Source organism: Malaclemys terrapin, chromosome 15 (assembly GCF_027887155.1).
Source record: "Malaclemys terrapin pileata isolate rMalTer1 chromosome 15, rMalTer1.hap1, whole genome shotgun sequence".
NCBI lineage: Eukaryota > Metazoa > Chordata > Testudines > Emydidae > Malaclemys > Malaclemys terrapin.
This window is the reverse complement of record NC_071519.1, coordinates 26,425,695-26,440,601: the sequence shown is the minus strand read 5'-3', so window position 1 is coordinate 26,440,601 and position 14,907 is coordinate 26,425,695. Positions and strand designations below refer to the sequence as shown.

General features: G+C 45.0%; 1 protein-coding gene across 1 annotated transcript in view; it reads right to left on the bottom strand.

The window, feature by feature from the left end:
- CLMP (CXADR like membrane protein) overlaps window positions 1-14,907 on the bottom strand; it is a 75,270-nt gene that overhangs the window by 9,251 nt on the left and 51,112 nt on the right. Inside the window, exons 2-5 of the mRNA XM_054005741.1 lie at window positions 6,412-6,569; window positions 5,009-5,210; window positions 3,329-3,496; window positions 2,420-2,542 (exon numbers count right to left, since the gene is read on the bottom strand). Of these exons, the coding sequence (XP_053861716.1) occupies window positions 2,420-2,542; window positions 3,329-3,496; window positions 5,009-5,210; window positions 6,412-6,569 (651 nt within the window). The remainder of the gene's footprint in view (window positions 1-2,419; window positions 2,543-3,328; window positions 3,497-5,008; window positions 5,211-6,411; window positions 6,570-14,907) is intronic.

Genomic DNA, 14,907 nt, shown 5'->3' with positions numbered 1-14,907 from the left:
CCAGTAGCAGTACTAGCCGCGAATGCATCCCAAGTCCTCAGGGCAAATTAATCATTAAAAAATGCTTGCTTTTAAACCATGTTTTATATTTACAAAGGTACACTCACCAGAGGTCCCTTCCATGGCCTCATTGTCTGGGATACTGCCTTGGGAGGGTACTTCAGGCAGGCTGAGACAAAGATCCTGGCTGTTGGGGAAAACGGAGTGCTGTGTGCTCTCTGCAAGCTCGTCCTCCTCCTCCTCCTCATCTTCCCCGTCCACAGAATCCTCAGGCATGGCTGAGATTATCCCCTCCTCGGAATCCACGGTCAGAGCTGGGGTAGTGGTGGCGGCCCCCCCTAGAACTGCATGCAGCTCAGCGTAGAAGCGGCATGTCTATGGCTCTGACCCGGACCTTCCATTTTCTTCTTTGGTTTTCTGGTAGGCTTGTCTGAGCTCCTTAACTTTCACGCGGCACTGTAGTGAGTCCCTATTGTGGCCTCTCTCCATCATGCCCTTGGAGATTTTTTCAAATCTTTTGGCATTTCGTCTTTTGGAATGTAGTTCTGCTAGGGTGACCAGACAGCAAGTGTGAAAAATCGGGATGGGGGTGGGGGGTAATAGGAGCCTATATAAGAAAAAGAGCCAAAAATCGGGACTGTCCCTATAAAATCGGGACATCTGGTCACCCTAATGCTAGCACGGAATCCTCTCCCCATATAGCGATCAGATCCAGTACCTCCTGTACGGTCCATGCTGGTGCTCTTTTTTGATTCTCGGACTGCATGGCTACCTGTGCTGATGAGCTCTGCGTGGTCACCTGTGCTCTCCACGCTGGGCAAACAGGAAATGAAATTCAGAAGTTTGCAGGGCTTTTCCTGTCTACCTGGCCAGTGCATCCGAGTTCAGATTGCTGTCCAGAGTGGTCACAATGGTGCACTGTGGGATAGCTCCCGGAGGCCAATACCGTCGAATTGCGGCCACACTAACCCTAATTCGAAATGAGAATTTCGATTTCGGCGCTACTCCCCTCGTCGGGGAGGAGTACAGAAATAGATTTTAAGAGACCTTTATGTCGAAGTAAATGGCTTCGTTGTGTGGATGGGTACAGGGTTAATTCGATTTAACGCTGCTAAATTCGACCTAAACTAATAGTGTAGACCAGGCCATTGATTAGGTATAGGTTTAAGCTACACCGAAATACGCCACTCTTAAACTGCAGTGTGTCCACACGGGTTTTTACTGATATAACTAGATTGGTTTAAAAAAATCACACCTTAAATTAAGCCATTGAAAATTTATTGTATAGAAAAGCCCTTAGATTTATAGAAATGCTAAAAATGGCACCTATCCCTATGCCCTGGGCATCCTTGACTTGTCTTAAAAAACACCCTAGGTGCAGTAGTACAATTTGATAACCAACACCAGTAAGCCAGACAACTTGAAAACTCAAACCCCTCTCTCCTTTGAACAATCCATCACCTTACAAGTCACCTCTTTTTCCCTCGGCGACCCCCCTCCACACATACACACTATTTTCAAATGTGTGGGGAAAAAGATGATCTTCGCAACATCATCAGATTCAGGCAATTTCAGACTGGGATGGAGATAAATTGCAAAACACAGAGAACGCTCACACCAGGCCCCTTTTGTATATCCCAGTGGTGTTCTAGCTCCAACCTCGCCGCTGATCTCACGTGTGAATTGGACCCACCGAGTTTTGAAAACCCAGGAAAAATGTGTTCTATGGATTGATTGATTTCTAAACATAGATCTTGGGACATGCAATGCAGTGTGCTAGCCATAGCCTGGTATCCCACCCCTGTTCCAGGTGCACACACGACTCCAGCTGAGGTGGTTAACCAGGTCTGACATCCTAATCTCTGGTCTTTATGCAGAAATTGTCAAACATGGATTAGAAATGAAATGCGGCAAATGTCATTTTTAATCAGCATGTTATTCCGTTTCACAGTAAGTCTTTTCAGGCTGTGTTTAGAGAGCTTCCTCTCTTAATTGGGACAGATGCTTAATTCTGGATTGGGATGTTATAGTTAATAGTCCTCTATTATACAGCCAGTAAATCTATAAGTACATGTACTTCTGTACAGCTGTACAGTACACCTGAATGCTTTGGAAGCTCAGCAATTCAGCATTATTCCCAGTGCTCTGCCAGTCTTTCCTTCTCAGAGGCAAAGGAAACCAAGTGACTGCACCTGAAATATTTTTGTACAACCCTAGGTTATACCAGTAAATGTTATGCAAACCCATAAAGTCAGTAATGAGTAAGGAAGAGTTACTTCAGAGATTGCACGTATTCAGGTTAAACCAAAGGTGTGCATTTCTCCTGCGCAGAAACAGAGCTTTTATCAGCACAGGAGACTCTTTGGAGGTATTGCCATTGTTAAAGCACCCTGGATACTCGCTACCCTCTGATACTCACACTGCACTGTCACCTGCACAACACAGGTCTCTTGGCCAGCGTCATTGGAAGCAGTGCATTGGTATAACCCTGTAACCATCTGTGTGAGATTCTTCATTAGAACTTGCCCAGGGTTAGAAATGTCTGAAATGAAAACAAAAAACAAGCAAAATGAATAAATGAGTAATAAAAATTAGAAGAAATGTTGTCCAGTGGATAGAGCACTGAACTTGGACAGAGAAGAGCTGTATTCTATTTCCAGCCCTGCCACTGACTTTCTGGGTAACCTTGGGCAAGTTGCTTGACCTATCTGTCTCTCTCTTTCCCCTCCAACACTTTGTTTGTCTTACCTATTTAAGTTGCCGGCTCATTGGGGCAGAGACTGTTTCTCACTATGTTTATACAATGCGGCTCCAATCTTGGGGTGGGGTTTCTATCTGTTATGTTAAAACAAATAAATAATGCTAACAATAAATAATTAGCATTTCTATACTACCTATCGTACAAAGATCTCAACCCACATTAAAAGCAATGGATTAGGCCTCAGAACACCCCTGAGAAGTATTATTATCATTGATCATATTGTTGACATTCAACAAATAATAAAGTTGAATACTTAGGTTGTAAACTCCTCGGGGCAGGGACGGTCCTGTTGTTATGGGTACCTCCAGGGTCTAGCGCAATGGAGCCCTGACTCATGATTGCAGTTCTTAGTCAATACTGCACCACATCTACTTAATAGCCTCTATTGTAATGACAGGGAAATATGCTGAGAGCAATTCAGTGATTTGCCCAATGTTACACCATCATCCAGTGACAGAGCTGGGAGTAGGGAGGAATAGAGGGTAGGCCTCTTTTTTTTCCCTTAGGGATGGCTCTTCCGTTTGTTGAAACACCATGAGAACTAGGACGGGCCCTGGGATGACTTACTGACTCGTGCCGTGGGTGGCAAGTGCCCGATTTTTCCTTCCTTGTCACTTATGCGCTGCCACTGGTACTTGATGGGTGCTGTGCCGGAGGCAGAATTGCACTGCAAGGAGAGTTCCTTTCCTTCAAAAAGCTCGCCTTCCACCCAGCATTTGGGCTTGGAAGGTTTCTCTGGAAGAAACAGGTTGGGAGTTTGGATCAATAGTTAACTAAGGCTAGGTCTACACTACCCACCTGAATCGGCGGGTAGAAATCGACCTCTCGGGGATCGATTTATCGCGTCCGGTTGGGACGCGACAATCGATCCCCGAATCGACGTTCTTACTCCACCAGCGGAGGTGGGAGTAAGCGCCGTCGACAGAAAGCCGCAGAAGTCGATTTTACCGCCGTCCTCACAGCGGGGTAAGTCGGCTGCGATACGTCGAATTCAGCTACGCTATTCACGTAGCTGAATTTGCGTATCTTAAATCGACTCCCCTCTGTAGTGTAGATGTACCCTCAGAATCTGGTGTGAAATCCTGGCGTTTTTGAAGTCAATGGGAGCTTTGCCACTGACTTCAATGGGTCCAGGATTTCATCCCTGGAAGCAAGCTAGAAACCTCACCTCCAACAACAATAACCACTGAGTTTAATAAGAGCTGAGCATTCCCCAAGGAAATAGGGCAGAACCTGCCACCTGGATATCAAGTAGCAACACTTTCTATGGCTGCTCATAGCCAGAGGGCAAGAGGATACTGTTTCTAGCAGCTTCTGAAAGCTGCCTTTCCAAATTAGCCATTCTGGGGGGGTGTCACAGAATATCGCTGCTGCTTGTTTATTGGCGTTACTTCTGACCCCTTTAGAGCAATGACTCTCACCACAGCCTGAGGACAGGGAATGAATTTGTCTCCTATGGGCACAGAAGCAACATGACATGCCATTGGTGCCAGTTCCCTCCTTGGGATTTGCCCTAGGGTAAAGGAGGCCAAAGCACCATCCTTGTCCCCTTTGGGAATTAGATACTGTCTGCCACCCATATGAATGCCTAGCAGAGCAAGGAAGGTAAGGTGCCTTGGCTTAATGCCCATAATCTCATCACGAAGCAGCTCAGTACACTACAAACCCCTGTATCACATTCTGCTTTAAGTGCTCTTCATTCCTTGAATGCCCTGTGGTCCACCCTCTTCTACTTCACTGATTCCTTCCTTCCGTCTGTCCATCCGTCCTTTTCCCCACTATCTGCTGGGGGCCCTGCATCCCTATTATTTATTTATTTTATTAACTGTATACTAAGCAAAAACCCAAACTGAAAGCCTTCAGTCAGGGAGGAAACAATGCCAACTCCAGCATCTTGTTCCCATCAGACATCTGGCCAGTTCCAGTTCGCTGCTCAAACTCTGTATGGGGTCATCACCAACTCAGCCACAATGGCAAGCTTTTGTGATCAAATCAGAGATACAATTCAGACAGAATGTTTTATGCTATCCTTCAGTTGGCTGTGGTAACTTCCAAACAGCACTTTAGGCCTCTTCCAGTCTCTGCCCTTCACTGGAAAGCGCAAAGGCAAATGTGAAGCTTGAATGTGAAACCTGATTGTGAGATACTGGGAGCAATTCAGGTGCATCGGTACTGTGCTGAAGCAAAATCTGCCTCAAGGAATTGAGTCTAGTGGGTTTTCTTTTGAAAAAAACAAAACGACCTTACCTAGAACAAACAGGGTAATGCGATACCACTCGTACTGCCCGGCATTTTTAACTTTACACGTGTACTGCCCCGCATCACTTGGCTGCAGAGATACAATGCGTAAGGAGGCGTCTCCAGCTAGGAAATTGGAGGTGAAGGAAACACGACCTTTTTGCCCCTCATTCAGGTCATTATACACGTTGCCTCCAGAGTAGGTGATAACCTAAAAGGCAGAGTTAGCCATCGATCAGTCAGTTGGACCAGTCACTGTACTGTACAGCTCAACCAAACAAACGAATCACATACTTGAAACCAGGTCAGCTTGCAAAATAGGATTTCTATTTGGCAATTACTTTGGTTATTAGTAATTATGGAGATGTTGGTAGTTATTCAGTTACGGTTGCACTGAGCTTTCTTCCTGTACCCACAGTTTAATCCCTCTAAAAACTCTGCCATGGTTCAGTTTAGAAAACCCTTGTCTATGCTGGGATTTCAATCACCAGTCTAGCTGCACTGGTACAAACCCCTAGTGTAGACATAGTTTATACTGGTGTAGTGTGATTTACATTGGTGCTGCTTACCCTTTTCACTGGTGCAAACAGCACTACACTTCCATCCATTTACTGTAGGTACTTATACACCCCCCCATTACAGGAGTATGGGAGTGCATTACAGTTTTAACATATTTATCCTCTATGAAATAGGGAAATATTACCATCCCCATTTTAATTTATTTTTAAACTATTTTTTATTTGGGAAATTTTAATAAATTTACAAATCCTTGCCATGTCAATATCAGAAACAAGACAATCATTATAACAGTTAGCTTTTGTTTACCGAAACATTATTCAAGAATAGAGTCATCAGATCTTTCAGTTTAACATGATTTACCCTATTCCAGAGTGAGCATAATTACAACACCTATGTCGTTTCTAGTGATTTTATTAAGCTGAGTGAAATCTCAATATACACATATTTAACTGACCAGGCATGTCTATGTTAGTATTTAAAACAATTGGAGAGGGGTGCTGGCTTTATCTGCAGGTGAATATACTTTATCTGAGTACTGAATAAAAGGTAACCACTTTTCTATGTCTCTATCTGTCCTCTGTCCATTTTGGTGGGTATGTAATTGGTGTGTTAATTTTTCCATAAGCACAGCTTCCTATATGTTTTTGAACCATTTCTCTGTGTTGGACTGTTTTTTTCTTTTTCCAATGAGAGGCTACGAGTAGCCGAGCAGCTACTGGCAGATGAGAGATTCATTCTTCATTTCCTCTTGTGTGCCCATTTCCACTCGGAGGATTGCCAGTTCAGAGGCTAGTGTTGATATCAACCTACATGAATAAGTTCTCCCCCTCAATGCAACAAGGAAACATGGCTTCTTCTTGGTGGATGCTAATTGTGGCTGAACGGAGACCTACCACTTTTTGGTCGGCTTTGGAATCATGCAGCAGCCACTCAATATCCAGGCTTCTTGGCTCCAGGAGGCCCAGACGGTGGTGACAGGGCAGAGTGACGTTTTCCTCAGCCACCCTCTTAAACTCCGTTTGAGCCCCTGACATCCAAACTGAACAGGAAGCTGAAAGACACAAACCGGTGGTCAGTGACCAAGAGGAAGGAAATATCTATGAACTAACAGGTTCAGCTGGGGCTGATTTTGGGAACTCTTTGCTTCATAGTAGCAAAGAAAATGCAGTACTTTCGCTTACTGTACACTTTGTATCTGATTAAAAGTGTCACGTAAATTGACATCAGGTTGTCTGAGCACAAAGAACAGATTACTTTGGTCTCCACTGAGCTGTCAATGCTAAATTCACATGAAGCTTGTTCCCCACATAGAATCACAGAATATTAGGGTTGGAAGAGACCTCAGGAGGTTATCTAGTCCAACCCCCTGCTCAAAGCTGGACCAACACCAACTAAATCATCCCAGCCAGGGCTTTGTCAAACCCCTAAGGATGGAGATTCCACCACCTCCCTAGTTAACCCATTCCAGTGCTTCACCACTCTTCTAGTGAAATTGTGTTTCCTAATATCCAACCTAGACCTCCCCCACTGCAACTTCAGACCATTGCTTCTTGTTCTGTCATCTGCCACCACTGAGAACAGCCGAGCTCCATCCTCTGGAGCACACCACAGTCCTCTGTGCACCCCCTCGGGCTTGAGAGTGCCTCCTTCTTTACTTCCTTCTTCTTTTACACTTCCATGACCCAAAAGCTTGCATTTCAGTGTGTAGCCTTCCAGCCTTTACATTAATGCCACTTCTGGCAGCCAGACTGGTCCCTGATGAGTGATGTAATGGGAGACTCTCCCTAACCCCAGAGGATGAGTTCAGTGTTATTGCAGCAGTGAAAGTAAGAGGTCAAGCTCGGGAAATAAAAGTCTGATCTTCCGTAAAGCAGGCATGGCATAATTAGGTTAGCGAACTGGCCCTGAACCCTGATTGTCCCGAACAGTTTACCATTACAAAAAAAATCCTAACTTGGACCACTAGAGGGAATCAGATCCTTACATGCATCTGACATCAAGAAAAAGGAAGACTGGGTGATACCAGGCAAAGCATTACATTTACATGCACTGTGTTAATATTAGGGCTCTGTGAGTCATTGCAAAGCTCATCTGTTTTGGGGCTTCCTTACAAACTCAAAATTAAGCCCAGTTTCATGGAACGGTTCCTAAATCAGGCTCTGGTCCAAACAGATCTGGGCTACAGTATGGCTTTGCACTGAACCATGCCCATCTCACGGCTTTGATTAGAAATTAGCCCCGAGATGCTAATTTGGATCTTGATTCAAATGGCTCCAGAGTTCTGGGATACTGGGAAAATTCTGAGCATTTGCCTCAGGGTCATCTCTGGTTCAGCCATGAAATCAAGTGGAAAATGGCAGTTTTGACTGAGTTTTCACAGGGAGTTTTGAGATTCGTTTGAACATGTTTTTCAAAGTAAAATTCGGGCATGGCAAAAGATGTGCTGTTACGTGTGGGATCACCACCTATCTGAAGGCAAACATTCAAGCTTCATGGTGTCTTAGTCTTTCATCTTGTTCCCAAGGGACAGGCATCATTGCTGCTGTGAAATAGCCACATGTTTAAAGGCACTTAAAGCAGACAGACATGAACACAGTATTGCCAAACTCAACATTCAAAAATGATGGGTCAGGTTCCTAAAACAGGGTGACAAGATCACAAGTGTGAAAAAACAGGACAGGAGGTGGGTGGGTGGGTGATAATAGGCACCTATATAAGACAAAGCCCCACAATATCAGGACTGTCCGTATAACATTGGGACATCTGATCACCCTATCCTAAAATTGTGAGATTGCCTTAAAAATAATTAGATTTGTAACAAATAAAATAAATGTGGGCTTCTTTTTGGGTATGGAGACTTCAGAGTGCAGTCAGATCATGTTTTCAAACTTTCGTCTGCAAACATGAGGACTGGTAAGTTTTTTATTAATTATTATTTATTATTATTAAAGGAAAGCTCCTGTCATTTCTTGATTCCATGAGCAGGGGCTTTAAGAAAAAAAACAAATGTTGTGAGACTGAAGAAAATCGCAAGAGTTGGCAACACTGCGGGACCTGTATTCACCACCAGGGCCAACGAGATGGGGGGGAAGCCAGTACTAATTACTGGGGCCCGGTGGTCTGGAAGGGGGCCCGGGGCCCGGCTTCCCCCGCCCTCGTCGGCCCTGTTTAGCCGGTCTGCCCTTGCTGGGGGGGCCTGAAAATTTTTTTTCACCGGGGCCCGAACCCGCGCTTGGTGGCCCTGTTCACCACGCTATGACTCTGCCTCAGAATTTTTACATTCAGAAAGGCTGAAAGGTTTTCTCCACCTTTAACCTCTCCTTTACATTTGTGTAAGGATAAGAGAGACACAACAAGAATGACACTTCCCTGGGCTTCTCTTGCTTGCTCTCTCCCTCCCTTTGGGACAAACTTTATCCTCAGAAGCATGCATGCTGGAGCCAGGATACCTCGGTCCTGTTCCCAGCTCTGCTCCTGAATTGCTGTTTGACCTTCACTCCCTGTGCCTCAGTTTATCTATCCGTGTTGCTTAACTGATATTTGTCACGTGCTTGGATTAAAGGCACTGCTCAGGATATCTGTGCAATGTAACAGTGATACAATAATGACATGGGAAAACAGGGGCTGAATGGTTTAATGTGTGTTCTGAATTAACAGCATGCATAGCCTATAAAATCTCTGCTCCCTGGGTAAGAATCAGGATTTGTATGCCCAGTTGCATGCACACACACCTTATATGCATTTTACAGTTCCCCACCCTGTTTTCCTTACAAATAAAATTTTCTTACATGGCCAAAAGCATCTGTGACAAATTATCACATCAGTCATTCACAGCCACGCTGAAGGCGGCACCCAGCCAGCACCTACTCCGCCCTCCTTTATACCCTGGCACTCCTTCAGCCTTTACTGCCACAGAGTTTAAAATGGGTGGATTCCTTCTGCAAATTAATCTCCCCCACCCTGCTCTCTACAGGAATCAACAGGCCCGGGAGGAGGCCCCACTCAGCCACGTTGGCTGGTTTCTCTAAAGGGAAAGCTAATTCAATTTATAGCTGGTTCACTGATGCCAAAGCTTCTAGTAACCACAATTGGGATCAGTTTTTTTTCATATCCCAAGCACAATTAGTTATTCTTTCTAAAGATAAATGCTTGTTTTCTATTATGGCCTAAATTGCTGGATACTCTGTCAGTTAAGCCACTGGCACTGACTAGGTCAGTGGTTCTCAACCAGGGTTACGTGAACTCCTGGGGGTACACAGAGGGCTTTCCAGGGGGTGCATCAACTCATCTAGCTATTTGCCTTTTTACATTAGGCTACATAAAAAGCACTAGCGAAGTCAGTACAAACTAAAATTTCATACAATGACTTGTTTATACTGCTCTATATACTATACACTAAAATGTAAGTACAATATTTATATTCCAGTTGATTTATTTTATAATTATATAGTAATAATGAGAAAGTCAGCAATTTTTCCGTAATAGTGTGCTCTGACACTTTTGTATTTTGTATTTTTTTTTTTTAATTTTGTAAGCAAGTAGTTTTTAAGTGAGGTGAAACTTGGGGGTACGCAAGACAAATCAAGATTCCTGAAAGGGGCACAGTAGTCTGGAAAGGTTGAGAGCCACTGCACTAGGTGATTAATTAATGAGCTTAATTGATCTTCCACTGCAGGGAGTGTTCACACACAGCATTGACTAAACTCCCCAAGTCCTTTCTTTGCCATCAAACTGGGCTTCATGTATAACCTGGGTTGGATTTCCTAGGGAGGCAGCATCTTCTTCGGGTGTCTCAAAGCCCTGGCCAGGAATATCTAGGCGAGATCATTGGGATACCACATTGTCCAACAGCATTCCATCCTCTCTGGTTTGGGGCTGGGAGAGAGGGCATGGGAGAGAGCAAATATCAAGAAACACTCCAGAAAACTCAGAGTTTGCTCCTAATCTTATAAACAGAGGAATTAAAAAACAAAAACACTTAATGGGTATAAAAAATCAGCTGGCTCTGCTTATGAGCGATTGCCTAAGGAAGCAAAATCATCCATAACTGTTTGTGTGGTTATCTATAGGCTGGTAGGGATAGACATTTGCTGGTTTGCAAAAGCAACAGATATAGTACCATGCAGCTGATTCTGTGCATAGTAGAGCCATAATATTTGTGCACAATGGGCTATAGCATCTTTCCACCCATCCCTAGGAAACCTTCCAGCCACAAGAGGGCAGAATCCACCCAAATAAGACGTTATGCACTCTACTAGAGGGATATAACAGATGATTTCCCCAAAGGTCAGTTCTTTAAGTTTCATCTACTAACAGAGTGGCTACGTGAAGTCTGATCCTGGACTCCTCACTCCAGCAAAACCCGCACTGACTCACAGTCCTCCATGGATCCTGAGCGTCATGCTATATTTCAAAATTACGATAGTGTTCAGATTTTTAAAACCTTTACTCACTCCTTAGTCAAGCAAACTCCCACGGACAACAATGGGAGCTTTATTCCGAGCAAGGCCCATGACTGATCCTGTACAGTAATTCCTAGGTTGCATAAGCTTTGGCTCACATCTGGGCATGTAGGCCTTAAAAATGAGCATCCTCTTTAGCCTTCAGGCTAGCTGATGTGTCACTCAGCACATCATATAACAGAACACTTTGGTGAAACAGTTTTAATATTTAAACATTTATCTTTGTGCTAAAAGACAATGGATTTGGTCACCCACACCGGCCCTGCAGACAAAAGAGAGAGGCTTGCTCTTTCATCCCAGTCTAACATTTGTATTAAAACTACAGAAATGTTTTAAGCAACGCAAAAGCTCACACACCTAAATGGTACATGGTGGACAGTGTAATAACAAAGTTTCAGTTCTTTTTAGCAACGTGTTTTTTAAAATATACGGGGCCAGATTCTGCAACCCTTAGTCATGCTCCCTCCTGAAGTAGTCCCTTCGATTCTACGAATTTCAAAGTGATTTTGAGTGCCTCAATTTTTGGTACTCAACTTGAGACACTTTAAAGGGGGATGATTTTCAGAAAGTCAGGTGTCTCAGAGTACCATTCCCTCCCCTCTGCAATGTGCACTGAAATCAGTGGGATTACTCAAGGAGTAAGGTACTACTCAATGTGAGAAAGCCCATAACTCCTTCACCAAAGATATATATACACATACATACATGGATGTACTTAAATGCACATACCATGTACATGTGCCAGCATACACTTTCATGCATTCTTTCATACAGAGGTACAAGATACACATGCAAAACCACATTTACTTACACATCTGGAACAGGTGCACACATATATAAATGCATGCACACATTCAACACACAAGCAGGAACACATCAGATAATCACGCATGAACACACAGCACAAATGCACACATACACACAGAATGGGATTAGAAACTAACATATTTTGTCAACATTTCTATTTATAGGAAAATTCTAATACTAAAAGCTAAAGCGCTTCTGGACCTAAATCTTTTATTAGCTTCAGAGGAGAGGTTGAACCAGGGACTAATATTAAATATAAAATACACATTTAAAAAAATAAGTTTTGCTTCAATCATTTATGGACTACTGGAGAGAGAATGAATGGCCCAGAGAAATTTTAGAGGCTTCTGGATATGGGGAACACTTAGTGACACACTGAGAATCTGGTCCAAAATATCCCATCCATGATCATTTGAAAAATGAATTCTTAAAATTGGTTTTGAAAACTTTAAGTCATTTTGAGGCCTTTTTGTTTAATTTACAAGCAGGTTCTTCAACTACACTTGTTATCCCTTATTTTGGCTTTATCTGTGGGGTAGGTTGCTAAGTCTCTTCCAGAAGGTCGATGTTAGTCTGCGAAGTGGACAGGTAACCTGCAATTTCCCTGTGACTGAAGCTAAACAAAGGCAGCTTGTGCTAGTATCAGGCAGGTATCAACTTGGTTGGATGATTTGGGAGAGTAGCAAGGCACTTAAGCACATGCTTAAATCCAACTGTGATGCTGGCACAAGATCCCCATGCCTCACTTGGATACTGACAAACACGTAGCTGGAATTAATCTGGCTTGTGTCAGAGTAGCAGCCGTGTTAGTCTGTATCCGCAAAAAGAAGAACAGGAGTACTTGTGGCACCTTAGGCCTGGTCTACACTAGGCGTTTATGTCGAAGTTAGCGCCGTTACATCGAATTAACCCTGCACCCGTCCACACCGCGAAGGTATTTAGTTCGACATAGAGGTCTCTTTAATTCGACTTCTGTACTCCTCCCCGACGAGGGGAGTAGCGCTAAATTCGACATGGCCATGTCGAATTAGGCTAGGTGTGGATGGAAATCGACGCTAATAGCTCCGGGAGCTATCCCACAGTGCACCACTCTGTTGACGCTCTGGACAGCAGTACGAGCTCGGATGCTCTGAACTGCCACACAGGAAAAGCCCCGGGAAAATTTGAATTTGAATTCCTTTTCCTGTCTGGCCAGTTTGAATCTCATTTCCTGTCTGGACATCGTGGCGAGCTCAGCAGCACTGGCAACGATGCAGAGCTCTCCAGCAGTGATGGCCGTGCAATCTCAGAATAGAAAGAGGGCCCCAGCATGGACTGATCGGGAAGTCTTGGATCTCATCGGTGTGTGGGGCGATGAGTCCGTGCTTTCCGAGCTGCGATCCAAAAGACGGAATGCAAAGATCTACGAGAAGATCTCTAAAGACATGGCAGAGAGAGGATACAGCCGGGATGTAACGCAGTGCCGCGTGAAAATCAAGGAGCTGAGACAAGGCTACCAGAAGACCAAAGAGGCAAACGGACGCTCCGGATCCCATCCCCAGACATCCCGTTTCTACGAGGCACTGCATTCCATCCTCGGTGCGGCCGCCACCACTACCCCACCAGTGACCGTGGACTCTGAGGATGGGATAGTGTCCACGGCTGGATCCTCGGACATGTTAGCGGACGGGGAAGATGAGGAAGGAGATGAGGAGGACGAGGCAGTCGACAGCGCTCACAACGCTGATTTCCCCGACAGCCAGGATCTCTTCATCACCCTTACAGAGATCCCCTACCAACCCTCCCCAGCCGTTACCCCGGACACAGAATCTGGGGAAGGATCAGCCAGTAAGTGTTGTAAAAATCTAAACATTTATTTGTAACAGAACAGGAATATTAACAATTTAAAAAATGGGTTTCTCATGATTAGTTTGATTAGCTTAACGGTTCAGTCATGGGCAGTGCAACTATTGAAAAAAAATCTAGCAATGTCCGGTTTTGCATGATTGTCCTGCCCAAGCCGCTCTACTGGTTAGTCACTGCTACAGCAGCTACAGTAAAATGCGGTCTATATGTCCGGGGATGGAGCAGAAATCCTCCTGTGACATCTCGAGGAAGCTCTCCTGGAGGTAATTGGAAATCCGCTGCATTAGGTTCTTGGGGAGAGCGGCCTTATTGGGTCCTCCGTAGTAGGACACGTTGCCACGCCACGAGACTATCAAGTACTCTGGAATCATTGCTCTGCACAGCATGGCGGCATACGGCCCTGGTCTTTGCAGGCTTTCCCGGAGCATTCTCTCTTTCTCGCTGTCAGAGATCCTCATGAGGGTGATGTCGCTCATGATGACCTGCTTTGAATGAGGTAGGGGAATGTTAGTGTTGGGACTGCTTTGCCGTTCCTTTACAGAACTGTAACCGCTGGTTTGCAGCCACGCGGTGGAGGCGGGAGAGGGGCAGCCGAAAGGGATCGTTCCCGGGGACAGCCGCGAGGGTGTGGGACAGGAGCAGACTTCCTGCTTGCCGAATTGCTGGCAGCAGGGACTGACATTGATTTCAATGTGAAATGAGGCCATTGCTAATATTAAAGTTTTAAGCTGCCACAAGTCTACGGCTTACCATGTCTGCCTGCAACAGAAATTCCGTTCTCCTGAGAGGCTTCTCAAATGTGCTGTAGAAGACCCCAGGCACTGAATGCGAAGGCCGAGAATTCGACCTTGTGCTGAGTGCGCATGTGAGAGGTGCTGTGCATGGTCTTGTTAACAGAGAAAGACTATGTTCTTTGTTCACAACTACATTTATCTTTCTGAGGAATTCACTCCCTTTTTCCCATTCCCACAGCCCCATCTGCGACTGTCTCACAACCTAGCCTGTCATCACACTCCCAGAGGCTAGCGCGGATTAGGCATAAGAAGAAGAGGACACGGGAGGACATGTTCTCGGAGCTTATAGCCTGCTCCAGAGCCCAGGCAGCACAGCAGACCCAGTGGCGGGAGAACTTGACCCGAATGCACCAAGCCAACATGGATCGGGAGGAGAGGTGGCGTCAGGAAGACCAGCAGGCGACTCAAACCCTGCTTGGACTAATGAGGGAGCAAACGGACACGCTCCGGCGCCTTGTGGATGTTCTGCAGGAACGGAGGC